General features: G+C 44.0%; 1 protein-coding gene across 2 annotated transcripts in view; it reads right to left on the reverse strand.

Annotated features, from left to right (window-relative positions):
* JHY (junctional cadherin complex regulator) overlaps nt 1–26754 on the reverse strand; it is a 369313-nt gene that overhangs the window by 96189 nt on the left and 246370 nt on the right. For both annotated transcript variants that reach the window (XM_085647263.1, XM_085647264.1), the window contains one exon: nt 17582–17662. In XM_085647263.1, the coding sequence (XP_085503389.1) occupies nt 17582–17662 (81 nt within the window). The remainder of the gene's footprint in view (nt 1–17581; nt 17663–26754) is intronic.

The raw sequence follows: 26754 nt of genomic DNA on the forward strand, positions 1-26754 counted from the left end.
AAGGCAAGATCGGGTGGCCGCAGGTTCGCCTATAACGCGCCTAAACTATGGAACTCCCTCCCATTACCCATGAGGAGTGAGCAGAATTTACTAGCATTCCGGAAAAAATTAAAAACCTGGCTCTTCCCCTAAACATTTTCCTGCTCCGACCCCACTGGGAATAAACTAAGTCCTCTTAGCGCTGGGATGCCCAAGGGTAGCTATGCGCTCTATAAATCCACATCCAAATCCAAATCCAAATCCTGTATGGCCCTCAACATCCTCTTCAACTCCAAAGCTGAATACGCATTGCAACACCTGAAAGGACGTCACTATGAGCAAGGGGAGAAACCTGGACGCCTCCTGGCTGCCCAATTGCGACAACGGGAGGCCTCCATGTCCATTCCTGCTATACAGTCGACAAACGGAGAGATCCTCACTTGACTGCAGGACAGTCAATTATTTCACCACGTTCAAAAGGATTTTGTATACACCAGAGGCATGGGTGAGCACGGAATATGTGGCCACCTTCTTAGAGGGCATAGACCTCTTCTGCCTATCATACAAGGGCAGGGAACTACTGGCAGGGGAGATCAGCAAAGATGTGATTGCGTCAGCTGTCTCCAAAAGGCCAATCTCAAATCTCCGGGTGAGGATGGCTTCCCTGCGTAGTTCTATAGATGGTCAGTCTAAGAAGAATCAACTCCTTACATGCCGCCTTCCAGGAGGCCGAGCGGGCGGCATCATTGGGGCCTACCTTCAACAGGGCTGTGATCACTGTTCTCCCCAAACCTTGGAGAGACCCATTACTGAGTGTCAGATATAGGCCCATCTCACTGTTAAATGGCAACATCAAGATCCTTGACAGCATCATGGCGTCGTGGCTTGGCAAGGTCATTCCCTCCCTTATCCATAACGCGCAAGTTGGTTTCATACCGGGCCACTCTTGCAGGAACCACCTTCACACTCTAGCACACACCCTCTGGGCAGCCAAGGATCTCCCAGGTGCTGCAGTGGCCCTCTCCCTAGATGCAGAGAAGGCATTTGACCACATCGAGTGGGGTTACCTCTTTGCCACCATGAAAATATTAGGACTGGGAGACAAATCAATCACCAAAGTGCAACTATTGTATGAATGTCCCACTGCCCAGGTCAACTGCAGGCGGTTCCTCTCAGACTCCTTTATGGTCCGGAGAGGGAATCGCCAGGGCTGCCACCTCCTATGTCTCTTGGACATGGAACCCCTTGCCTCCACTAGACTCGCATAACAGTCGTTCCACTTGTGGGCAGATTGTCTAAGCTCTATCTTTACGCCAACGATGTCCTGCTCACTCTCAACGACCTCCCCCACTCCCTGCCAGCCGTCTTGGAAGTCATCGATGACTTTGCAACTCTCTTCGGTTACAAAGTAAACTGGGAAAAGAGCAAGGCCCTGCCACTCTCTGCCGGTACTACGAAAGTGGCGATCCATGGCTACCGTTTCCTCTGGAAAACCTCATGTCTCAAATACCTGGGATTCCTGGTTAATAGGGAGCTGGGTGGGATGGTAGCAGACAATTTGGACCCCCTGTTGGACCAGATGAAACTGGATTTTAAAAAGTGGTCTCTTTTGGGGATCTCCATGTGGGGCGGGGTGCAGGCATTGAGAATGGTCACTTTACTGCGCTTCACATATACACTGAGCATGCTCCCCGTCATAGTACCTCTGTCCACTCTCTGTCTCCTTGACAAACGGATCCAGTCCTTCGTGTGGGTTGTCCTCGAGACCAAGGATAGCTGCCTCCGAGCTAATTGTGGGTCGTTGGAGTGGAGGCCTGGGTCTTCTGTCAGTTGAACATTACGCACTAGCTCTTTACCTCTTGTAACTGGCATATTTGCTTTCTGGCATCCTGGATCCTCCACAGTGGACACTCACTGAACAAACTTCTCTCTCTGGAGGTGAGGGACTTAGCCTCCTCTATGGAGATTGCGCCCCCAGTCACATAGTCCGCACCATGTGCTACAGGCCACACAAAAGGCCTGGTCACATGCCTACTGCCTCTTTGGGGAGGACTCTCACTTACACGCTATGGCGTCATCATGGGGTAATGATGGACTACATATTGGTGGCCGGGCCCTACACTGGATTCCTTGGATGGAGGTGGGCATCCGCACCCTGGAAAAAATCCTGCATGATGGGGATCTGAAACCCTTTAGCCATCTACAGGAGGAGTTTGGCCTTCATCCTTGGCAAGACTGGTGTTACATGCAATTGCAGCACTGCCTGCGACGTGGCCTAGGTTCCTGCTCTTGGTCGCTACAATCTTCGCCGATAGTGGCTTTTCGGACTATGTGGGGCTGCCACAAGGGAGTGATGGGTCTTTATGGGGTTCTCTCGGGCCATCTCTTTTCCCAACCTCTCCTTCATAGCGTCCAAGCCAAATGGCAAACTAGCCTGCAGATCACTCTGGAGGAAGACGACTGGGCTGACATTCTGAATGCCCAGGATAAGGGCTCGGGGGAAACCTGCTTAAAATTCTCCCTCTTCAAAACACTCCACAACTGGCACTGGACTCCGACAAAATTGAACAGGGCAGGACTCCTACCGCACGCGAACTGCTGGAGATGCACAGAAACACACTGCGATATCACTCATATCCTTAGGGTGTGTCCCTCGATCCAGCCCTTCTGGTCCCATGAAGGGAACACTTTGGGAGCATCCTTGACACTGCAACTTACCCTCCCCCCACAGTCATTCTCCTCCACGACACTGGGGACTCTCCAGACCTGTCCCGTCCACAACATCACTTCCTTCACACGGCTCTAGCTATGGCCAAGATATATATCCTCCTTTACTGGAGGTCACCCAAGGTGGCAATAATGCAGATGGCATTGCACAAATGTGTTATCTATAACCTACAAGACCAGGCTGATTTGTTCATGCAGACATGGGCCTCTTTCCTGAGAGATGGGCCCTGAAAAGGAAGGTACCACTGCCAGCCCTCACCTCCCACCGATCCTTCCTTGCATCCCACTATGGGCACTGGGATCAGTGTCTCTACGTGCTGTGTAGCAGACCCTTGCCACTACTATGTGAGGCCTCCCGCCCCTACTTCACCCATGCCCCGCTGATCTCCCTAACCTCCCACCACCTTCTTTCCCCTTCCACCTCCCCTGTCCTCACTGCCTTTTTCTTTCCCTCCCCTATTACTCTTCACTCACCTCCCTGACCCCCTCCCCCCATTTTCTTTCTTTCTTCCCTTTCCCTTCCCATCCTCCCTACCTCTGCTCTCTGATCCAAAAGGCTCACCTCCCCTCCCCCGCCCCCACCTCACCCCCCTTTCCACCCTCTGTTTCCCCAGATTCCCAACCCCAAGCATCTCCCCCTCCTATCCCCTTACCTGGACAGACAGACATACAGACCTCCCCTCAGAGGGACACCGCCTTCGTAATCTTTCATTTTTGTAATCCCACATTCTCTCCTCCGCTGACAAAAGAACCTTTCCCTATCCCTCTCCCAGTGGAGAGAGCTCTACTAAAACGGGACACATCCTTCCCCTCCTCCAAGCACGCCCCTTTCTTTCCCCGACCCTCCTTATCTATATTATACAGCTACAGGGAGAAATTCCCTTCTCTCCTCACCCCCTGCAGAAGAGACGTATCAACTTCTTCTGCCCTTCCCCCGCACAGTCCCCAGACAATTGATCTCTTGACCCTTGCCATCCAGGTGGATGTTCATTCTACTACACAACACAGTGTACTTCCCCTCCCTGATCCGCTGAACTGATTGCAATACTTTGTGCTTCTTTCCTATGTACCAAACTGTGCAATTGTTGTATGCTCTTACTCCAATAAAAATTATGACGTAAAAAAACAAAACAAAACAAAGGGGTAAGCATGTCATGCAAAAGTGTTTTGGGAATACTTTTTGAGCAGGGGAATATCAGTAATGGCAGAACATATTTCTGGGTTAAGCAATGGTGTTGCGGATTCGTTTTCGAGAAACTTCAAGGATTCCAATGATCGGAAATTAGAAAATTAGACTTCTTCAGGATTGGAAAGGTCTCAAACTGTACTCCTTTCCTCTCTTTCTGATGTTAATGAGGTTAGTGCAGGTTCACAGATATAAAGAGACAGTGGCTGTAGTAACTTTAGTCGGGAGGTCTCAACCATGGTTTCAATTATGGTGTAGATGTCTTTGGATTTTCTGCTTTGCCTTCAGAAGTTAAGGAGCCTAATATTAGGACCTCAGGGATAATACCACAACTTGATTATATAGGGCCATCTAACTCTAATAGCATAGAAGATTTCAAGAGACAGTGGGAGATATCAGGTCTTTCGGCAGGGGCTTTCAGACATATTAGAATCCTGGGCACCTGAAACTAGGAAGGCATATAGATTAGCATAGCAAAAATGTGTTTGTTGGTGCATTTGAAGGGTTTACATTCTCATTCCAACTGATGTAGTAAATGTTGACAACTATCTAACTGAGTTATTTGATTTAGGTATGTCTGAATGTACATAGATCTGCTATTGCAGCTGGTCATGTTTAACTGAAAGGAGTGTCTGTTGCCAGAATTTACTGGTAAAGAAAATTATGTGTAGTATGAGAGTTTTAAAGTCTTCAGCCTCTAAAAAGTAATCTATGTCGGATGTGAAACTCGTTTTGACTGTGATTGAGAGTTTGAGAAACAATGATTTATTAAATCTGAAACACATTTTATGGAAAATGACTATGTTGCTATGTTTGGTGTAATTTAGAAGAACTTCACATATGAGAACATTGGAAGTCTCTAGTACACCTTTTCAGCCAGAGGGTGTATGTTTTTATATTAACCAAAAAACGAAGGCATTATCAAAACAATATTTATCCATATTTTAAGAATAATGAAAGATTGTGTGTGAATAGATGGGTGAAAGATTATAAGAGAAGTACATTACACTTGAGAAGTAATGGAGTGGCACAGTTGTTGATCTATGAGAGGTTGCAACACAATCCAGTTTCTCCAGCTACATTGTCTATGCTGATAGATCAAGTTCTTGCAAAAATAATTTATCTTGAATAAAAATGTTTAGTGATATATGTTATACCGTGGGATCAAGAAACTCAGATAGGTATATAAAAATAATTTAGTTGGATGGCACACTCAGAACATAAATAAGTTAGATAGGTATGATAATCAAAGTTTTGAATTTCCAAACAATATTTGTAACTTAACAGTTTTGGAAAATATAAGCCATTTGTTAGACAAGGCAATGTGGGGCGACATATTTAGCACAACAGGTTATACTGATGGTTAGGATAATCAGGAATATAGGGTTTCAGTTACTAATCATATTTTCTTTAGAGTATATTTTCTAGTAAAATATGCTGACAACTAAAAAATATATATATATTTTTACTTTTTACTATGAAGATTTATAGAGTATATCAAACAGAAAGGGTTACATGATTTTGGAATTTTTGTTTTGTACTAGTGTTGCAATGTTGTTGGGCCCTCCTTCATCTTACAATTAGAAGTCATATAAGTCAGGTAAATATTGTTATATATGTAATTAATAGTTTGTTATAAATAATATTTAATATATGGCTTGATGCTGAAAGAGGACCATATGACAGGTGGGGGGATGGCCCTCCTCTGTTTACAATAGGATGTTTCATTTCTATCAAGCTGCATAAGAAAAGTACAGTACATGTGGGTGTATACTGAATTGTAAACTGAAATGCCAAACTAATGTCAATACTGCATAATTGAGAGGGGTGGATGGTACTTTCCATTGACGATTTTGTATTGTTACTGTTATATAAGAAAACAATAAAAAATATAGTTTTTTAACTATAGGGCTAACACTTGCACACTGTGGGAATAGCTTCTGTCAATAGTATCGATGGATTTGGTGTGTTTTAGGGAACCAACTTCTAAGATGGCTAACTTCCTCTAGCGAGAGTTTGTGACATGTATTTGGCATGCAATTTATGGATTCATACTTCTAAGAAGACGGACTTATGCTTCTGGAAGGTTGGGCATTAAATCTTCTTGGCCCTTGATTTGATATGAGGGTAAATTATATTTAAAAGATTAGCTGTTAGACTTGAGTTAAGAGTTCTACTTGTCTGAGAGGGGAACCTCTGTTGGTGACTTCCATGATTGGAGGCAAATGAGTGTTGAAATACATATTATCTAGGTATGGCTTCGGTATGGAGTAATAGAATTTTGATATTTACATGCTGTGCTGTTTGTAGGTGCCGTATCATGGGTCTTTGACTGAATGTTGAAACATTGGTAAATATTTATAATTGAGCAGGTAGCTACATATATCATCTGTAATACCAATGAATCTTGAGTTATGAATTGGGAACATGAAGGTTTTTAAACATGATGGGAATTATGATTGATGATGTTGAATTATGGTTCTCTTTTCAGTGTGCAGAATTGGAGTTTCCAATACTGTATTTGTGATAACTATTCTTTATAATTCTGGTGGGATGGCAAATTGTTTTGGATACTTAGGAATTATGTTGTTATAGTTAATTGTTTGAGATTCTGTTTCTCCTTAATCATCTCTCCAGGGACTGACCTCCTCATTTAATATTAAACTAAGATTTAAATTGTGACAATTCAATGGATATACATTGCAAGAGTAGGATTAGATTGAATTGTAGGTATAATGTAGTCAAAGAAGAGAGTGAAGATTTGTAATCTACTAGAAGAAAAATTATTGAGGAAGCGAGTAAATGTGTCTTTTGACATTTCAAACCCTTTCAATTCTTAAAGAACACCTAGCATTAAACATCACCAGTATCTACCGTGAGGAGACTCACAGTTTAGAGGAAATTGTGGTAATTCTCAAAATTAGCATCTTTTTTATCACTATATATGTTTACATGGTATTGTTGAAAGATTTGTAGGATTTCATTGCAAGAGAGGGGAGGGGCAAGTTGCAGGGGATTTTTTTTAATTAACATGTGTTACTTAAAGCTCGTAGAGAGAGGATAAGTGTGGAATATAGTGCTATATAAAACATTAATTGTTATGGTAAATATGTAGAGGAACAGCTGAACGAGGGTCTTTGAGTGATAGTCCAGGGGAAGGGAGAGGCACAGATCTTTTACAGTGCCTGTAAAATGCAGAAGTGCAGTATCTAGCACTATATAATACATAACTTGTTTTTATAAAGATGAAGAGAGTCAGCAAGATTTAGTTAGCCCGCTCCCATTCCTGCCGCTCTTGCCCCCTCTTCCCTCCAGCCGAACAACCCTAAAGTGTTGGAATGGGCATGAGGCCTGACCTGAAAACACAAAAAATGTTAAGAACTCTGCCCTACATCTTTTATATATTCCTGGGGCTGTACTGTCTCACTTCCTAAAAGACTTTCTGGGAGCTGGATATTGTGCTGTCATCATTTATTTGCATGGCCAGGAATAAAAAAAGCCGCTCTGTAACTCCTGTACAAATCTGGTGCCCTTGAAGTCCCGAATGCCAAATGTTATAATATGGATTCAAAAGACAATGGTCCTAGACCTTTTCTTTTAAAGAATATGAATCCAACCTACAATAGTTATTGAAAACAGCTTCGACCCGACTTTGGGCTCAGAGGGCGATTTGGGGCCACGGCCTGCGGGTCTTCCTCAGGACAGTGTAGGGCAACCTGAGCGGCAGTGTGTTATGCGTGTTGCACACCCGCAAGGTCTTGCGGGGCGTGGGAGATCTCTCTCGTCTAGTTATAGGTAAACGTTCTCATCCATGTGTGAATCGGCATACGCGGTCCGCACAAGTTGCATGAACTCGTGCGGACCACGGACACCGATTGTAATACTCAGAAGCACCAGCATTGAATGCCCTAGAAATCGAGCGAGTGCGTTACCCTTCAGACACGGATGAGGACGTTTACCTATAACTAGACGGGAGAGATCCCCCGCAAGACCTTGCGGGTGTGCAACACACCACCACTCAGGTTGCCCCACACTGTCCTGAAGAAGACCCGCAGGCCGAGGCCCCAAATCTCCCTCTGATCCCAAAGTCGGGTCGAAACGTCGATGCCCAAATTTATCTAGCCCGGATCAAAAGCCCCTTATCCAACGTGCCACATGAGGATATATCTGTGTACCTCTAAATTGAATATAAAAGAACCTTGATTGTTTAAATGTGGCCAGGCTATTAAAGACTGAGAATTGTGTATCAGTCCACCATATGAACAATTGTAATAATTTTTCCTATCACACCGTCTGAAATCCTTTTTTCACCCTTTAAACACTAGGGCACTCTCTTTTACCGCACGGTCCACTGGAGTAACCTCTTTCCCACCTTCCCTTTCTCTGTCCCGTGCAGTAAGTAATATACTGTTGATTTAATTATGAAGGAATAAACCCTTGTTAAACTTGGACAAATTTTGGTTGTTGCACTTTAGTTTATTAGATGTATTGACTACTGTGAGCTAACAGTGTACATGCTCAAGAAGCTGTTTTCAATAACTATTGTAGGTTTGATTCATATCCTTTAAAAGAAAAGGTCTAGAACCATTCTCTTTTGTACCACATTGAACCCAGGTTCACGACCATCATTGGGTTAACTGGGGTGGCAGAGTGGGCTAAAGAACGGTGGTGGATTAAACCCAGATCAGTTGACTGGGGGTGAGTGCTTGCAATGTTCAACACTCCGTCCATCATTTCCTTTGGTTTTGCTTTGTTTGCCATAAGTTGGCAGGGTATGCTCAGACGTGAGTCCCTTGCTCACTTTGCCACTGGATTCAAGCAAGCCTGGCTGAAATGCCAGAAACCGGTCCTAGGAAGCTTGTTTCCGGTCCAGGGAAGACATGGCTTGGCAGTTCGGGCTGGACTGTTCCCATGAGGCATAGGGTCAGACTGATTTGCATATGGCCATGTCTGAACTGGGGTGGCAGAGTGGGCTAAAGAACGGTGGTGGATTAAACCCAGATCAGTTGGCTGGGGGTGAGTGCTTGCAATGTTCAACACTCCGTCCATCATTTCCTTTGGTTTTGCTTTGTTCGCCATAAGTTGGCAGGGTATGCTCAGACGTGAGTCCCTTGCTCACTTTGCCACTGGATTCAAGCAAGCCTGGCTGAAGACGGCTGAAATGCCAGAAACTGGTCCTAGGAAGCTTGTTTCCGGTCCAGGGAAGACATGGCTTGGCAGTTCGGGCTGGACTGTTCCCATGAGGCACAGGGTCAGACTGATTTGCATATGGCCATGTCTGAACTAGGGTGGCAGAGTGGGCTAAAGAACGGTGGTGGATTAAACCCAGATCAGTTGACTGGGGATGAGTGCTTGCAATGTTCAACACTCCGTCCATCATTTCCTTTGGTTTTGCTTTGTTCGCCATAAGTTGGCAGGGTATGCTCAGACGTGAGTCCCTTGCTCACTTTGCCACTGGATTCAAGCAAGCCTGGCTGAAGACGGCTGTAATGCCAGAAACCTGTCCTAGGAAGCTTGTTTCCAGTCCAGGCAAGACATGGCTTGGCAGTTCGGGCTGGACTGTTCCCATGATGCACAGGGTCAGACTGATTTGCATATGGCCATGTCTGAACTGGGGTGGCAGAGTGGGCTAAAGAACGGTGGTGGATTAAACCCAGATCAGTTGACTGGGGGTGAGTGCTTGCAATGTTCAACACTCTGTCCATGATTTCCTTTGGTTTTGCATCATTGGGTTACCCCATTTTTGTAATGATTATCTGGATTCAAAGCTACAGTTTCTACTGGAATGTCCCTAAGAGTCTCCCGGGAGGAAGCACAAATACTTGAATGGCCGATGTAGTGGGACAGACCTCAAATGCCTGTTACAGATCCAACTCAATATTGATACAGGGCTGCCACACCTAATGACCCTAAATTGCACAAGTATGGGTCAGGACAATCTGAACTGTTTAAAAACAGACACCCTTTGGAAATCAGGCTACCCTGTGAATATTACACACATTTTGCAAGCTGTGCCATTAAGCCAGGATGGCTGGTGATGGCTAAGGACCAGTGAATGACCTATATGAAGGAGATATCTAGCCCCCATTTGAGGACGCTATGAGGCATGCTGAGTTAGCGCAAGACAATCTCTATTGTATGCTTGCCAATCAAGTGCATCAAATGATTCTTGGGAAGAATTCCCTGGGGCATTGCCTGAATCAAATCCTACATAAGGGCTCTTTTAGCACTGTCACAATGTGGACATTTACTGTCCATTCTGTGAAGGGCTATATATAATGCGAGTCCAAAATAAGAACTGAGTGTTAAAATTAAGTGTAATAGAGACTGTGAAACAAAACCTACAGACAATGAGTGGAATTGAACTTTAGTGTATGTATCAAAGGCCGTAAATAACTCTTGGTTCCACCTCACTCATTTCGAATCCTACACAGGACATGTTTACCATCAGGTGCCATTCATTAAATTTTCCAGGGACATATTGGGAATGCCCAATATTCCCCTTTGAGAATGCTGATAGGCTTCTTATGGTATCATCATGCACTGTAGTGTGGTCTGAGCAATATATAAAGCAGAAGAAAAACTTTGTGCTGTGGCCGTACCTGCCCCAAAAAAACTACCACATGCAGTACCACACGATTGCCCTGAGTACATTAGTGTCGAAGAGATGAATACCACGACTTTGGAAATAAAAAAGGGCCTCTTAGTACACTTCTGGCACAAAGATATACATGGGTAGTGGGCGTGGCCAAGCCGCCGACCGTCATGGCCGCGCTGGTTTGAAGCTCCGCTGTGAATCTCTGGCGTAGCACCCGCCCGGGGGCAGATCCTTATGCCTAATGGGCATGTTGTGGTGTGTGATGGCGAAGGAAGGGCTCCGGTGCCGTTCGGCGTGACCGGCAGTGCGGTGATCCGGAGCTACGGCCGACTCGGCGTCGGGGCCTTGGGTTATCCGGATCGCGGTCCCTCAGCGAGGGACAAGAATCAAGGCAGAACCGGCACACATGGGCGAGACGGCAAGGTGGGGGTAAGGGGCTGAGGTGGGGGGCCGCAGGAGTGCACTTCTCTCATCTCCTTGGCACGCAGGCAAACTCCCGGAGGCCCCTGTCGCGGCGGGTGAGCCTGGGGACCGGCCGTTGGGCCGGGTACTGCGGCGGCCTAGCTGGCGGCCTCCCCCTCTATCCCCCCACATGCAAAACTACTGCACCTCTGTGACACCGCACATTATACCTGCTCCCCAACGGCCCCCTCCTGGGACACTGGAACACACATGAATACTTGAGGGCCCACTCAAAACCTTGCTTATGTACTGTCGTGGCCAGCTGGGTATCCAGGATGCGGCCTTGCTTTGTGCAGACTTGGTAACTCCTGGATGCTGCTAAAGAGGGCAACGAAAACTGCGCAACTGTCTCTGGTGTCTTGAATCTGCCATCCCTGCCATCCTGTTGGTAACCCCTGATCACCTCCCCTCAATTGCCGCAGCATTGGATACAGGTACCCCCCATACATTTTCTACCGGTGGCCTATGCCCACGCACATTTGCTGTGCCCCCCTGTGGTTAGGATGGGTGCGCATGTGAAGTATTGTGGGATTAGCGACTGGGGCATGGGTTGTAAGGTCCCCAAACAGGGTACCCTCTCCTTTAAGCCTCCTGGAAGTACGGTGGCTTCGAAGCATGCTACTATGGCGGAGGGGGGAGGATCTTCGACTACTGAACCGGGGTGCCTGATGCTATCCTTGCTGAACTGAGGTCTGGATTCCAGGCCCTGCATACGCGTTTTGATAGCCTTGATAGGAGGATGGAGGCGTTGGGGGCCGGAATGGACAAACAAGAGGGGCGTCTAACTACAGCCGAAGGGAGGATATCGGACCTGGAGGATGGAACTGCTCAGACTGCCAGGAGACTGGAATGCGTGGGGAAGATCTTTTAGACCGTTGCAGCGAAAATCGAAGACTTGGAAGCTAGGGGGCGCCGCAATAATGTTCGCATAGAATGGTGTGTCCGTGTCCACAAATACAGGGCCGCTGGACAGATTTGTGGAAACCCTGTTCACTGATCTGTTTGGCGTGGAGTCTTTCACTTCCACTTACGTGGTGGAACGTGCACATCATACACTCGGACCCCGGCCTAATCCTGGCTGCCCACCGAGACCGATAATAGCACTCCTACTTAATTTCAGAGACAGGGAAACGGTCCTAAGAATGGCACGGGAGAAGGGCGATCTGGAAAGGCAGGGCTCTGTCATTTCCTTATCTCCACACTTTACGGCGATGGTGCAGGAGGCACGGAGGAAATACGCTGGAGTCAAATTGAGTCTTCGCAAACTGGGCCTGCGGTACGGAATGCTGTACCCTGCGTGTCTCAAGGTGGATGTGGATGGACGATCCCGTATCTTTGATTCACCGCATGACGCCCAGGAATTTTGGAAGAACTACTCCAAGTCGGGGCTGCAGCGCAATACTCCTTTCCAGAATGTACAGTGCTCTGGAACTAGTGCAGATCTTTTCACGGCTACCTGAGTCTCCACCATAGTCTCTGCATACTGACGATAGACCGGATGTGTCTGCTTGCTGTGAGGTTGTGCATTAATACTGGTGTACTTAAGTTGTTCTTTATCACTATATACCCTGGGTAGGGATATTAGATTTCATTTCTTTTCTAAATCTTCCAATATGCCTTATCGAGATGTTGTGGTGGGGTGTTGCCACCCCCTCTGTGCATACGCTCGACTTCAATTGGCGTTGTATTGTTGTTATTCTTGTGGTTTATATGCTTCATCTTAGTTGATTGGGGTTGGGATTTACCCTGTATGTTTCCTATGGGGAATGGGTGGGGTGGTGGGGGTATCTTTCAACGATTGCTGTCTTTATAGTTTAATGTATTTATTCCACTACAGCGTAAGTTTGATACTACAAATGCAGACGCAGGCGAGGATTATTTAACCCCTTCGATGCGGCGCCGATTCCCGCTCAGCGCTGACCGTTTCTTGCGCGGGCGTGGTCATGACGGAACGGTTTCGTCATGAGCACAGCTCAACCGACGCTCATGACGGAACCGTTCCGTCATGAGCGCCGAAGGGGTTAATTGGGTAATGGTAAACACGATACAGGCTGAAGTGGAGATCGGGATCATGACTTGAAATATAAGGGGGCTTAATAACGCTTGCAAGTGCAAGTTGGTGGCTAACTATTTGCAGCGTCACCAGGTTGACTTTGCATTTATACAAGAGACTTGTTTAAATCCACTTACAAAGTCAGCCTTTGCGGGCGGGTGGGAAGCGCATCATTATTACGCTGGATATAGTTCATACACCAGGGGTGTAGCGATACTGATATATAGGAGAGTGCCATTCAGGGAGGTAGAGGTGGTCCGTGATCCTGGGGGTCGGTACGTTTTACTTAAAGATTCCATGCTGGAGATCTCTGTATTGTTTGTTAATGTGTATGCACCTAATGTTGATGACCCGGAATTCTTTGAAATTATTCACACACACGTAATACGCATGTGAGACTTGATTTGTATGGGTGGAGATTTCAACTTATTGCTTAACCCGGAGCAGGACTGCACCTCCTAAACAGTTGACACGAAGCCGAGGGCTTGGAAGGCACTTTCAGACATTATTGATAGCTATGGGCTGGTGGATGCGTGGAGGTACAGAAATAGCGGACAGGATGGGTACACTCACTACTCCGCACCCCACAACACATGGACACAACTTGATTACTGGTTTCTGTCGCCCAGTATGGCATGAGTGACGGCAATGTCGACCCCTCCTCATACATTATCTGATCACTCACCAGTGGTGGCGAATATGAGTGTGCCCCGTGCGGGGGGGTGGAGCGCCCATGGCGGTTCTCCGACATAGCATTGAAGGATGCGGTATTTGTCGCGGAACTAGGAGCCGCATTTAACGAATACTTTACACTGAATGAGGGCTCTGTTTAATCTAAGGCCACATTATGGGAGGCATTCAAGGCTTACACCAGGGGCGTGTGCATATCCAAAAATAAGGGGATCCTGCGAGACCTCCGACGCACCCTTGCCCACATTGAATCCCAATTGGCCAATCTAGACCGACTGGTTGGTGGTTCTTCAACCCCTTCTAATCTACGGCAACGGGCAACACTTATGGCAACATTTCGGGAGTCGGCTGAGCGTGAGGCACATTTCCTTGGTAAATATGCCACAGCAAGAAGATATGGTGAGGGAGAACGCCCTGGACGGACCCTTGTCAATATCCTAAGGCAATCTCGTAAGCCCACATATATTGCCGAGTTGGTAGGCAGAAATGCCCAGAACATAGTTGGTACGGTGGGTATATTAGAAGAAGTGCTTGCATACTATAAGGCACTGTACTCCACTAGAGAGACAGGGCAGTCAGGGGCCTTCGAGGAATATCTGGACGAGGTTACCGTGGTCTGGATGGAAAAGGCTCACCAGGAGTTTCTTGTGGAACCTTTCTCGGTGTAGGAAGTGACTGATGCCATCGGTGCATTGGATGGCACAAAGGCTCAAGGCCTAGATGGATTCACTGGCTGCTTTTACAAGCAGTTTAAGGATATACTTGCGCCACACTTATCGACCCTAAGGTCGGCAGTCATAGTCTTACTTCCAAAGCCGGGCAAGGATTCTTTGCGCTGTGGGTCTTATAGACCCGTCACGTCTAAACTTCGATAACAAGGTGCTGGCCAAAATGCTGGCCACATGGCTTGCACTCATCATTAAAAAATTGATTTCCCCTGCGCAGTCGGGATTTATTTCCAATAAGTCTACTGCACTAAATCTTCGCACCTTGTTTGCGACTCTGCATAGAATAGATCCAGCTGTTTCTGCGGCCGCGGTGTTACTAGATGCCGAAAAGGCATTCGATTTGCTCGAGTGGCCTTTTCTTTACGCGACCATGAGCAGGTTAGGACTGCCGGACCGGTTCTTGGCGATTGTGCGATTATTGTACACGCAACCAAAAGCGCGCATTCGAATCAATGGAAGTTATCGTCGGACTTTTTCCGGGAACGCGGCACCAGACAGGGATGTCCTTTGTCCCCACTGCTGTTCGTTATAGCCTTGGACCCATTGGTGCGCCACCAACTCGAGCGGCATTCCCATAGGGGATTACAATTTAATACTGGCCAGCTGTTACTTATATTATATGCAGATGACATTATCCTATATGTCCGGCGTCCTGATGATAACCTGTCGCCAATACTGGATGAGGTCACCAGGTATGGTGGGCTATCCGGGTTGTGTTTTAACTGGGAGAAATTTGAGGTGTTCCAGTTCACAGTTGCACCTTGCCGTACGGATTGTGAATACCCCCTGCTCTGGAACAAGGATTCTGTTAAGTACCTCGGAATCCAGATTCATAGGGACAAAGATCGCATTCTGCAATTAAATTATGGGCTGGTGCTTGAGCGGCTAGGTCAGAATATAGAGAGATGGCTGGCCTTGCCCCTGTCCATGTCGGGGAGAATAGCGATTATTAAAATGGTGGTCCTCCCCCAGTTTCTGTACTTATTTAATAACATCCCAATTCCACTGTATAATAGCTTCTTTTCCAGTCTTCGCACCTTATTGATATGGTTGGTGTGGGGAGGTAAACAACCTCACATCAGCTGGGATGTCCTCATGCTGCCTTTTGAACGGGGGGTTTCGGGTGCCAAATTTCTAGGTGTATTACCTGGTGGCACAGGCAAGTTATGCCAGCCTCTGGTATCACGTGGATATTCGTGTACCCTATCATCGTCCGGAAGCTGACTTGGCAGTTCCTGCATCCCTCGGATCCCTGCTTCCTGTGGGATACCCACTGGACCCATATGATATTCAGACCCTATCCACAACTAGTTGGGCATGGCATAAATAGGTGAAACCAATGGGCTTTCGGATCTTGTACTCCTCCGCATTGCCAGTGGCGGGTAATGGGTGGATTCCTATCCTGCAAGAGGCGCTGGTGAAGCGCACATTGGCCAGGTTTCATATGGGGACCTTCGGTGGCCTCTTCCCTAAGGGGGATGTGTTTTCCCGCACTGAGGTCCCCCGCCTTCGTGATGCAACGTTTATGGACCACTACATACTCCAGAGATTGCAGGGTGCCTTGAAAGCCGTTGTATACAGCTACCCGTTGGAACCGCCAGAGTTCCCACTACTGACTGGTCTTATCAAGGATGGAGATGGCACACACTTGGTGACCAGATTGTATAAGGCCACGGTTGCGCTGCTACCCTCCCGAGATGCAGGAGTGCGTGGGGCATGGGAGAATGATCTTGGACACCCCATTACTGATACACAGTGGGGTAGGTGCTGTGTACAAATCTGTCGAGTCTCACCATATCATAGTCATAAACTGCTACATTTTAGGTTTTTGTGGAGGGCGTACAAATCACCCAGTGCGCTACACCGCATCGACCCATCTAGACCACACTTATGTCCGAAATGTCATTCCCCAGATGCAGACTTCGCACATCTTACTTGGACTTGTGTACCGGTTGGGAGATTCTGGTTGACTGTGTTCGCGGAACTCTCCAAGATGTTAGACTGTACAATTGCGTCCACACCCCTAATGGCGCTCCTTGGGTATGTTCACGACCTTTCTAGATCTAAGCGGCGATATGCCGCCATTGCATTGAATTACTTATTGCTAAGAGCGAGGTGGCCATAAACTGGGGTAGTAAGTGCACACCTATGACCAAAACATGGCTGCATAGTATGATATACTGCAGCACTACTAGTGACATATATTCCCAATTACAACCCCCTGCAGCGAGACCCTTAGACATATGGCAACCATTATACCTGTATCTTCAGGCTACATCAGATACCCCAACTACACCAGCAAATATACAATCCATGAATACCACCTGTGACTGGAATGGTCGACCCGGAGGGGGATATGGTATGATACCCATAGTACAGCATTTACAGTGTTACGCTCTGCCTGCCTTTTGTTGTGACATTGCTTGTATTTCAAGTGTACTCTGCATGTACCTGCATGTTCTCCAGCAATCTTCAAGCGACTTAATGTATGTTGCCCTGTAACTGTCCTTTTTTTTCAGTATGTAAAATCAATAAATAAAGTGTTTTTTTTAAAAGATATACATGAGTGGTTACTGGTGGAAGAGATGTGTTTGACCTCTCTCTGATCAGACCCCAAGGAACCGCAAGACCTGGATTGCTGGAAATACATGTACAAAAAGCCCCTAATTAGTAATGTTGAAACGTTGTCCCAGAGTAGCTTTACTGGTGGCAATGCGTGGCTCAGTCAAGGTAACTCTGTTCTACACCCAAGCTAGTTCTGGTGCTTTAGCACATGCCCTATTTGTTTGCATGGATTAATCTAAGGGCAGATTTACTGGTGGTAGGTCTACTCTAAGCAATTGAGAAATATAAGGTTTGGTTTTTAAGAGAAGCTGAAGAAAATATTATTTATTCTGGAGTCCGTTCGGAAGTAGACATCCTCAGCGTTAGGTTTAATATTCCTTTACGTTGCTATCCCTGTTGCTCTTACACAGGGTATTAAGGCTAGGATGCGAGAGCATTATAAACTAAAGTATCAAATGATTAAAATAAAGTATAGTCTCTTACAAAAGAATTACAAGCCTTCACATTATTCTTCTATGATGTTCTTTGCACTCATTAAAATCAATAGATTGTTTGACCCGACATATGTGAAGAAAAAGGGAGAAGATACGTACTTTGTCTTTTATTCCCTGGTAATCAGGACCAAGACCACCAAGCTTTATATCGGGATTCCTGAAACCCTTCAGCCTGGATACCTGAAAAAAATGACAATTAGTTTTATTTTCAAATTTTATGGGAAACACATTTAGCTAGTAAGAAGAATGAAGCAAAAGCGAAAATAATATCTAAAACTATGTGAAAGCATGCAGTAATAATTTAAGAACAGTTAATCAAAGCGGGTCTTGAGGAATGGCATTTTCCATTTATCTACATCTATGTCAAAAAGGTTCCTAACCTTTAAAATGTCTCCTTTGAAACAGGGCATTAAAATGCAGGGACAACCTACCAAAAAACAATTCCATTTGGTTAAAGACTTTTTACAGTTATTGAAGACCATACCACCATTCTTACTCCTCCCAGTTTGAAGCCACAGCAGACTCAGATTGTCTTCAATTATCAAACCTGATTAAACATTTAGTGTAAAGTATGTGTTTGCTATCCTCAGAGTTCCATTCACACACCTATTACTTTAACATCAGTTAACATTTCAGTCCCTTATCACTCACTTCCTTAGATTTCTTCTAAACCCTTCTCCAGTATTTTGAAATTGGAGCGCAATTTCCCTCAACATAAAAAAGTGTGTGCAGTCCAATGCTATGAAAGGAAAGTTCAGTTTTAGCACGAAGTACTTTAGCAATATTTTCATGTGTGAGGCAGAGCTTAAAGGGAAATTCATGCTAATGTTTTAAGGCTGTGGGGATAAAAACCGCATGGATAAAATATAGGCTGAGATGGCACATCCACAAGGGCTAGGCCTATTTCTTCTTCTAATTATCCCTGTAAATCCATTTCTGTGCTGTTATTTACTATGCTAGAAGTTTGTGGAAGGAGATTATTTTTGCATACATTGTGTGTGAGGATTGAATCTTAGGCTTCTAAATGGGTGTTTCCAGGCAGATAGTTTGTCACCTTTCATGCATAAACTGATTCAAGGCTCACCTCTATAGATCACACCCTTATTTCTAAATTATTATACTCACATTAAAAAATGTAAGGATAGACAATCAGACAGGTAGCGACCCTATGCACAGCTGAATTCGTTCTTCAGGTCTAGTATATAGGGCCAAAGGGATCCAAGAGTTGTGAAAGAAAGCTGACCAGGTTGCTTGCATGCAAATTAGATGGAGACTTACAATGTCTGATTTGTTGACAACTTAGAAGGTCCTCCCATTCAACAAGGTATTGCTTCAAACATGGTTAATTCCTGGATTCGAATCATGCTAAAGTGAAACCTATGAGAAGGTTTTGACCTCTTTGACGTCTATATCTGCCCAGATAGTAGATCAATGCAAGACAGCGGATTCTGCAAGGGCCAAAAACGATGATCTAAGGAGCATATGTTTAATAAAAGGAGAGCACAGAACAACAATTAAGAAATGTACTGAAAACCCTTTTCCATCAAGAAGCATTGAATGTGGCTTGTAAGTTTATGGAAGCAGAGCACAAAACTGTATAGGAGACTAAGAACTGTGAGGAGAAGGAAGGGATTTTACTTGAAGATGTATGCAGAAATCAGGACTCGTTGAAATTCTGAGAACCTTTGAATGGCCTGTTAAACCAACAGATGATGGGGACAGATGAAAAAAATTGCTAGAGATGATTAGAAATTGCATAGCTAAAAAAATCTATATGAATGATAAACCATAGTAAATCATCTGTCTAAAAGCTCTCAATTACAAATTTCAGTTTGACCAGACTTGTTCCTGAAAAACAATGAGAATTTTATTGCAGGACCAGAGAGATGTGACCTCCTGGTTGAATAGTATCCTATTATGTGTTTTCGAAACAGATTCCAACTTTTGGGCTAACATCTTAAAAAGCGAGCTACTGAAGTAACTACTAATTTAATTTTGGACAAGAAAGCTAAATGGTACATGGGAATTTAGTTACCAGAGTATGATGCCCGTGCTGATGCTTAAAATCTAGTTGCAACAGACAAAAAAAACTATTAACAATGTTGATTCATGAACAACTAGCCACAAAACAGTTTGAAATAAAATTTGATAGGGTATATAGGAGATTTTTGTGGTAAAAACTGGTAGATTTAGGGAATTTCAAGATAACTGTTTACTACTCTAATTGCACTGTACTATATCTGGATCTGCATCAAATTTGGGACTAGATCTTATCATTTGGATAAAATATTCACAGGGGTTGAAATAGGGGTGCTTCGTGGCACCCCCTGCCATTCAATTTATACACAGCAGATTAGGCTTTGCACTAAATGTACTGACTGCAGCGAGAACATTCTCTCCTAAGATAGATCATTCACCACTGAGCCCCCTTAAAGCTCAACCCTGACTACCAATGTCACACACACACCAAGCCCCAGCAAACCCTCTCTATTATTGAACAAGATAACTCTGTCCTTCACTCTAATGAGGATCACTCTCCTCCAACTCACATTGGTCCCACCACCTGTCTCTCCGCCTGGGGGACTGGAATCCCCCGAGATACTTAGCTTATTTTTCAACCACATAGAACAAAAACTTCACTGTAGCCAAAATCATTTCTCACTTAAAAAAGGACCTTACAGTGCAGGCAAAGTTAACATGCAATCCCACTCTCTGACTAGTAAAACCATGGCCCCAAACATGATCTCCAAGTGACAGACTGCACACCTGCCAGTCCACCATTCCCCCGAGCAACATGTCTCACAGCCCCCGATCCTCAATTGAAGTCCAATCACTCTGCGGATCATACCTCACAATAAACCACAAACGTCTTCCAAGACAACATCCAAAATACAGTAATCACTGGCATAAATAGAATCCCACGAGCAAATATATCTCCCAGACCACCTGCTCAATACACTACTCTCCAGATCATACACTTTCCAAACAGTGCCAGCTCCTTAACCTGCTTGCTCCTTAACTACAGATCAGCAGTTAAACACACCACAGAACTAGCCGAAATTATTCTTGCGGGTGGAATCGACATTGCTTTCTTTACAGAAACCTGACTTAAAGAACACTCAACCCCCATACTTGACTTGCTCATCCCACCTGGATATTCCATCATTCGACGGGACAGACCAGAACAGATAGGAGGCAGGCTAGCAATCATACGCAAACAAAAACACAGCTCAACACCATAGAGACCAAAAGCTACTCGACCTTCAAATACCACACTCGTCACCGAAGATCTAACCGACTTAATAACGCGGTTTTCCCTAACAGACTCCAAACACATATTCTTAGGTGACTTCAACCTGCACTGGAATGCCACTGAAGACAACACAGTCTGTAACCTTACAATCTTTCTCAAAATTGATGACCTCAAGTAACTCTGCAACGAGCAGACCCACACAAAGGCTCTACTGTTGGTGTGATAATTACCAGAAGTTATCTTCCCTCCCTTCAATTCATCATACACATAGACTGGTCATACCACCACCAAATACTGTTTAATCTCAAGGCTCCCCCATATCCAACCTAGCCCCATCCAACAAGTACACGTAGTGGGCAAGGAACCTCAAACAAATCCCACTAAAGGAGCTTGCATCTAGGATCAGCACCCAACTATATTCTCAACCTCTCCCACACTTCGTAGATGAACTCACCGCCAATTAAAGCTCAGTGATGACAAATGTTGTTGACCAAGTGGCCCCGCTCAAACTAAAGAGATCTAGAAAAACCCAATCCAGATCCTGGTTCAGCTTAGACCTAAACAAAGACAGGAGGCAATTTAGAATGACCGAAAGGTTATGGAGACAGAACCCCTCACCGACCCATCTCTCTCTCCTCAGATCCGAACATATCAACAACTCAGCCAAAGGATCATTCTACACACTTAAACATCTAAAGAAAATAAAACCGTTTATTCCCCCTGATGATCTTCTAATGGAAGTTCAATCACTAGTTCTCTCGAAACTCGACTACAGCAACGCTAGCATCACTGTAATTCCGAATTGTCACCTTGCGCTCATAAAGGCAACTCTTGATGCGGCATCCAGCGTCCTCACAGGAATTAAGCAATTTGATCACATTTCACCTGCTCTCAAGAGTCTCAATTGGCTTCCCATAGAAGGAAGATGCATCATCAAGACAGCCTGTATTACCCACAAGGACCTTTACACAAAAAACACAAATACCTGGAAAACAATCTATTCTGAGCAGGAAGAGGCCAGGCCCTGACATGGTCACTTCTTCTCATGACTCCGAATCTGAAGAAGAAATCATCCCAGGTGCGCTCCTTCTCAGGAAACGCTCCTAAGATTTGGAACTCACTACCTAAGGATCTCTGCTGCAACCCCTCCTTCTCCAAATGGGACTTCATATCGCATCTGCCTAACAACTACTATAACACACTCACAAGGTGATCCACATCTCCAAAGATCCAATCCTCATTGACATGACCCATGTTGCAGTCACCCAACTTACTCAGTCTCTAAATTGTCGCTAATGATATTACCTTATGCTGTATTGTTCTATATTTTTTTACGGTTCTGACCCACTCGAATCCTAGCATGTATTGTGATTGAACTTAGTCACATAACCTGTAAAGTGCTCTGATACGTCCAGGTCTAGCCAGAGCTATAAAAAAATTACAGTTAAAATACAAAATATTCTGCAATATCCGGAGGGTACCATTTGGCTGGATTGTACCAAGACTGGTATTCAGGGGTAGATGTCATTGAATGTGCGTGTCAAGGTTAACCTGACAAAAATTAAACTGATGATTTTTGGGAGAGGGAAAAAATGTATGGTAGCTGTCTTCTAAAGAGGCAGAAGGTGTAAAGGGTAGCATCATAATGTTACTGGGGAGTTTGATTGAATGAAATGAGGAGTTGGAACAGCAAATGTCAGCTATGAAAAGCAGGGTATCCCCATTAACAAGTCCCTTTAGAACCGTCTGCTTGAATCTGTAATTAAGACTGTTCTTTAAGCAACTCATGGAATATTCTTATCTGCACTCATGTTCGAAGCAGGTGTCCTACACGAGAAAACTTATAGAACCTTAGATTTAGCACAGTTTAATCTTCTTTACTCCAAAGCTGATTTCCCTCAATGCTTGCTATGATTAAATTGAAATTGAAATCTCAAATCAAATTCTGGATGTTTACCATAGGGTCCAGAGTATGGAACTGGGTACAATAAAGTGAGTACTTTGGAGCACAATCAAGGTTTGAGGTATAAAGTATTGTTGGCCCTGTTATTTGAAAAACGATGTGTGTATTCAATGGTAGACAGCAATTTCAGAAATTGCTTGTTTTTATTATTACCTAAAGTACTATCCCAGCTTTTTCACCCAAACCTATAAGAAAAATCTCATGTTAGAGAATGGAAAGGGCTGATATTTTACGCTTCTGTTAGAACTAGTCTGTTATAAGTCACTCCCCATTTTAGGATCAAACATGTTTAAAGACAAATTCTGTGCTCATTGAATGTTTATGCCGAAAAATAACAATGTATGCTTAATAGACCGAGCCTCCTCTCAACTTTGAGCAACCAAATTACAACTGATAACATTTGAATGAATATGGTAATTAGTGAATGAGAGTAGTAGCGCTTGAAAGGAAAATAACATTCTTTTGTAGGATATTGATTTTCTGAAACAATAATTGTACTATCAAAGAAACTAGTGATGTGTCCCATCTTCTCAAATCTTGCTCTATTACTCTAAACTAATTTGTATAGCTCTACTTCAAATAAAGTAGGGAGCGTTTTGGTAACCTTGATACCCAAATATTTAGTATATGTTTCCAATGAATAAACTACTGTTGTGTTACCTGTAACACTGAAAGTTTGGGATTCTTATTTTTTCTCTGTAGAGAAGCAGTAAAATGGTAGTAAAATAATTGTTGTCTTTCTATAATATTCCTGGGGGAAAATAAAACTGTGAGCACAAAGACGAGTCTTGGATTTAACATAGCAAACGTAATACCCAATGATCTCACCTTCTAAAGAAAACCAGTGATTCAACAATTGACGGGGAATCAATTTGAGGCCAAAAAGAGAGGAGAAATGGACACCTATGTCAAGTGTAATTTGGATGTCATACTTCTAAATTACTTGCTCATTGTTTCTCAGCTTCACTATAGGTGATCTACACAGACTCAGGTAACCCTGAATAAAATGTTGGAAAGGACATGTTTCAAAACAAACCACAGGACGCCACAGTCCATGCTGTCACCATAGATATGTCCAAACCCCCCATCGCAAGCTCAACTTATTCCTAGTGTATTACTTCGCATGATGTCCTAAACTTGGCCTTGGTCACACACCCCGCCAATTCTCTGAATCAAAAGGTTTGCCATCGCTAAAAAGTTAATTTTATGAGTAAGTAAAGTTTTACAAACTCCTAAAATAGGTTTAGAAACAGATATTGATTCAGTATTTGGAAAGAAAGTGTTTTGAGCGTCACTTCATAATACCGAATCCGTACCCTATGTATGTTTGTGACTTTAATTCTGTTTGCAAACCACTGATAAGTTACAGACTCCCAAGGTAAGTGGGTAACTCATTCACAACAGGGAATAGGTCCTTCCACATTGTGAATTGTGGTGGCATTGTCAGGGGGAGTAGGGCGGGTTCTAGGGGACCAAAGGCAACGCTCCCTGAAGTTTTTCAAATCTATAAGGAAATACGGCTGCCTTAAAAAATGTTTTCTGTTTTGAAATACAAAGACAGACATGATGGTCTGTTGTCCATTACAGGCCATCATCTCAGTCTTTACAGTAAATTGTAGAAAGTTGCAAATTGAAACCTCTCCAATTGATTAGACACGTCATTCAGTTCACAAAATAAGATATTTGTTACGACTCTACTTTTTGCAATCAGTATCTTAGAACACCTGACACTAGATCTGATGTTCATAGATGTCTGAAAGTCATTATTCCTTTCTTGGATTGAGTTTCAATATATTGCTTTTCTGAAGTGTAAGTCATTATTTTAAACGTTCATCTTTTTGCTTCAAGAGAGACTGATTTTTCTTAAGTAAGTTAGTGAGCTTTCAGAGGTCTGAGTCGGCAAATGTAAATCTCAATATTAAATGTACACTATGCCTTTGACTGCCGGACTATTCAACTACCTAAAAAGTTGGCGTCTTGCCCTCTCACACACACTTTAAGACAAGAACAAACATTTTTAAATGTTGGTCGAGACCAGATTGTCATTAGAAAAAATGTTGAGTCTGTTCTTTCCCTTGTGAAGCAAATGAAGCATCCATAACTAATGCCTTGTTAATCTTCTATTTTTAATTTTCATGCTAAATCTGATCAATTATTTTGAGCCAATACATTATTTGGGGTAGAGAACTAACAATCTGGGAAGAGTTAAAAATAAAATGTGATAAAATATCATTCCACCAGGGCAAATTTCCTCCGGCAGATTCTGACTCGATGTGAAGAGGCCACAAGGAGACATTTTCACTAGATGTTGATAACCACAATGGTCAAAAGCTTAAGAGAATATCCATTGTCACTAGTTTCACAGTACAAATCCATCTCCGGAGAGGGAGAGTTCCTGCTGTCTCACCTTTTGCATCGGTCTTGTGGGGGAGGAGCGAAAGGATACAGAGTTTTGCGGAGTACCTTACGTCATAAACCAGCAGTTTTGTTTGTAATGTGCGAAATTAAATTACGATATGTGCTTCATGGCAAAATTATCATGTGGAAAAACCTTTTTCCTTCCACTTCTGCCCAAGATAATTATCATATGAAGGCACTTTTTAGATCGGGCCTAAAGACAGCAATAGCTGTCAGCCAGCCTCATGTTTTCAGAAAAATGAATACATTATTATATAGCCACATACATATGTAAAGAAAGGGGTTTAGGGTCAGCCTTTCTCTGACTTTTGTTACTTTGAGTGTCAATCAAAGGATGGCTCAGCCTACATGGCCCATACATTTAGGCCCAGATTACGATGTTGGGTGGAGTTTCCTCTGCCCGACATCATCTCGGCCATGGGACCGACCAACACCTGGTCGGCTGTCCTGACCGACTAATTAGGAATACGATCCAACACTGTTCGGTTGCATTCCTATACTCTACAATGGGAGCATGTATTCCGGCTGTAAACCGGCCGGGATGCATGCTCCCATTGTAAAATAGGAGGTGCAGTACATCCTGGTGTCTGCCACGGGGTACAGGGATCAACAGTCTTGCAAGAGTTGTTTGGTCTACTCTCCTCTGCAGGCTTCTTTCACTGTACTCTAACACCGTTTACTAAAATATCTCTGTGGTAGGTGTCTAATTGAATTATTAAGAGACGGCTAAGCAGGGAAATGAAGGTAATAATCTGATGGCAGAAAATGGAAGTTAGTGCATGTTAATACTGGAAAGGGGAGCAGAAAACTATGTTAATGTTTAGCTAAAAGGATCTGTTGTGTCTTGTGTGTGCTGACTGTAGACATTGCATGTGTGCTTGGTTTTCAATAGTTCAAACACTTTCCTTTTATTTAGCGTGGCATGGGCACATTTTGCACCCAATGCGTTTTAATTTGACCCTAGTGATTAGGCCTTAGTGTCTTTGAAACAGTTCCCATATGCATGCTACACTTACAGTGCCTCCCAATCTCATACAATTGTATCTTAAAAAACATAAACATTACTATTTTACTAATAACAGAATTGTTGCTGTAAACTATCAAACAGAACTATAAAAACTTAGTTATGCACATTTGTACATATTGTACTTCTTTCCAAACTTCACACTCTCTAATAAGTAGCTATACAAGCACAGGTGTTTTTTAATTCCTTTCATCCACATTAAAGAAATTAAGTAATCACATTCTCAAAAAAGATCTATTGGCTTTGTCAATGTTTTTTTAAAATTTTAGTCCTAGAATAGCGATTGGCTAAGAGCCATTTTGTACGTGTCAATGTAAATTGACTCACTAAACAAAAAATCCAAATAACTAACAGTAACAATAAAGAAATAGTGGCAATCAGAAAGACAACAGTAAATATGAAAAAACAAAAGGCTAAGAAAGAACACATAACATTTTAGTAAAATTTGTCTGAACATAAAGGGCCCCATTACGATGTCCGCCCGCCACCGTACCGGAAAATAGGACCGACCACCAGAGGTGCGGCGGTCCCGCATGGCCAATTAGGATGCGGCCGCCACCCTGGCGGTCGCATCCAGCATCTTTAACATTGTGGTGGGCGATGCTGTAAGCAGC

Source organism: Triturus cristatus, chromosome 3_2 (genome assembly GCF_964204655.1).
Source record: "Triturus cristatus chromosome 3_2, aTriCri1.1, whole genome shotgun sequence".
Classification (NCBI taxonomy): Eukaryota; Metazoa; Chordata; class Amphibia; order Caudata; family Salamandridae; genus Triturus; species Triturus cristatus.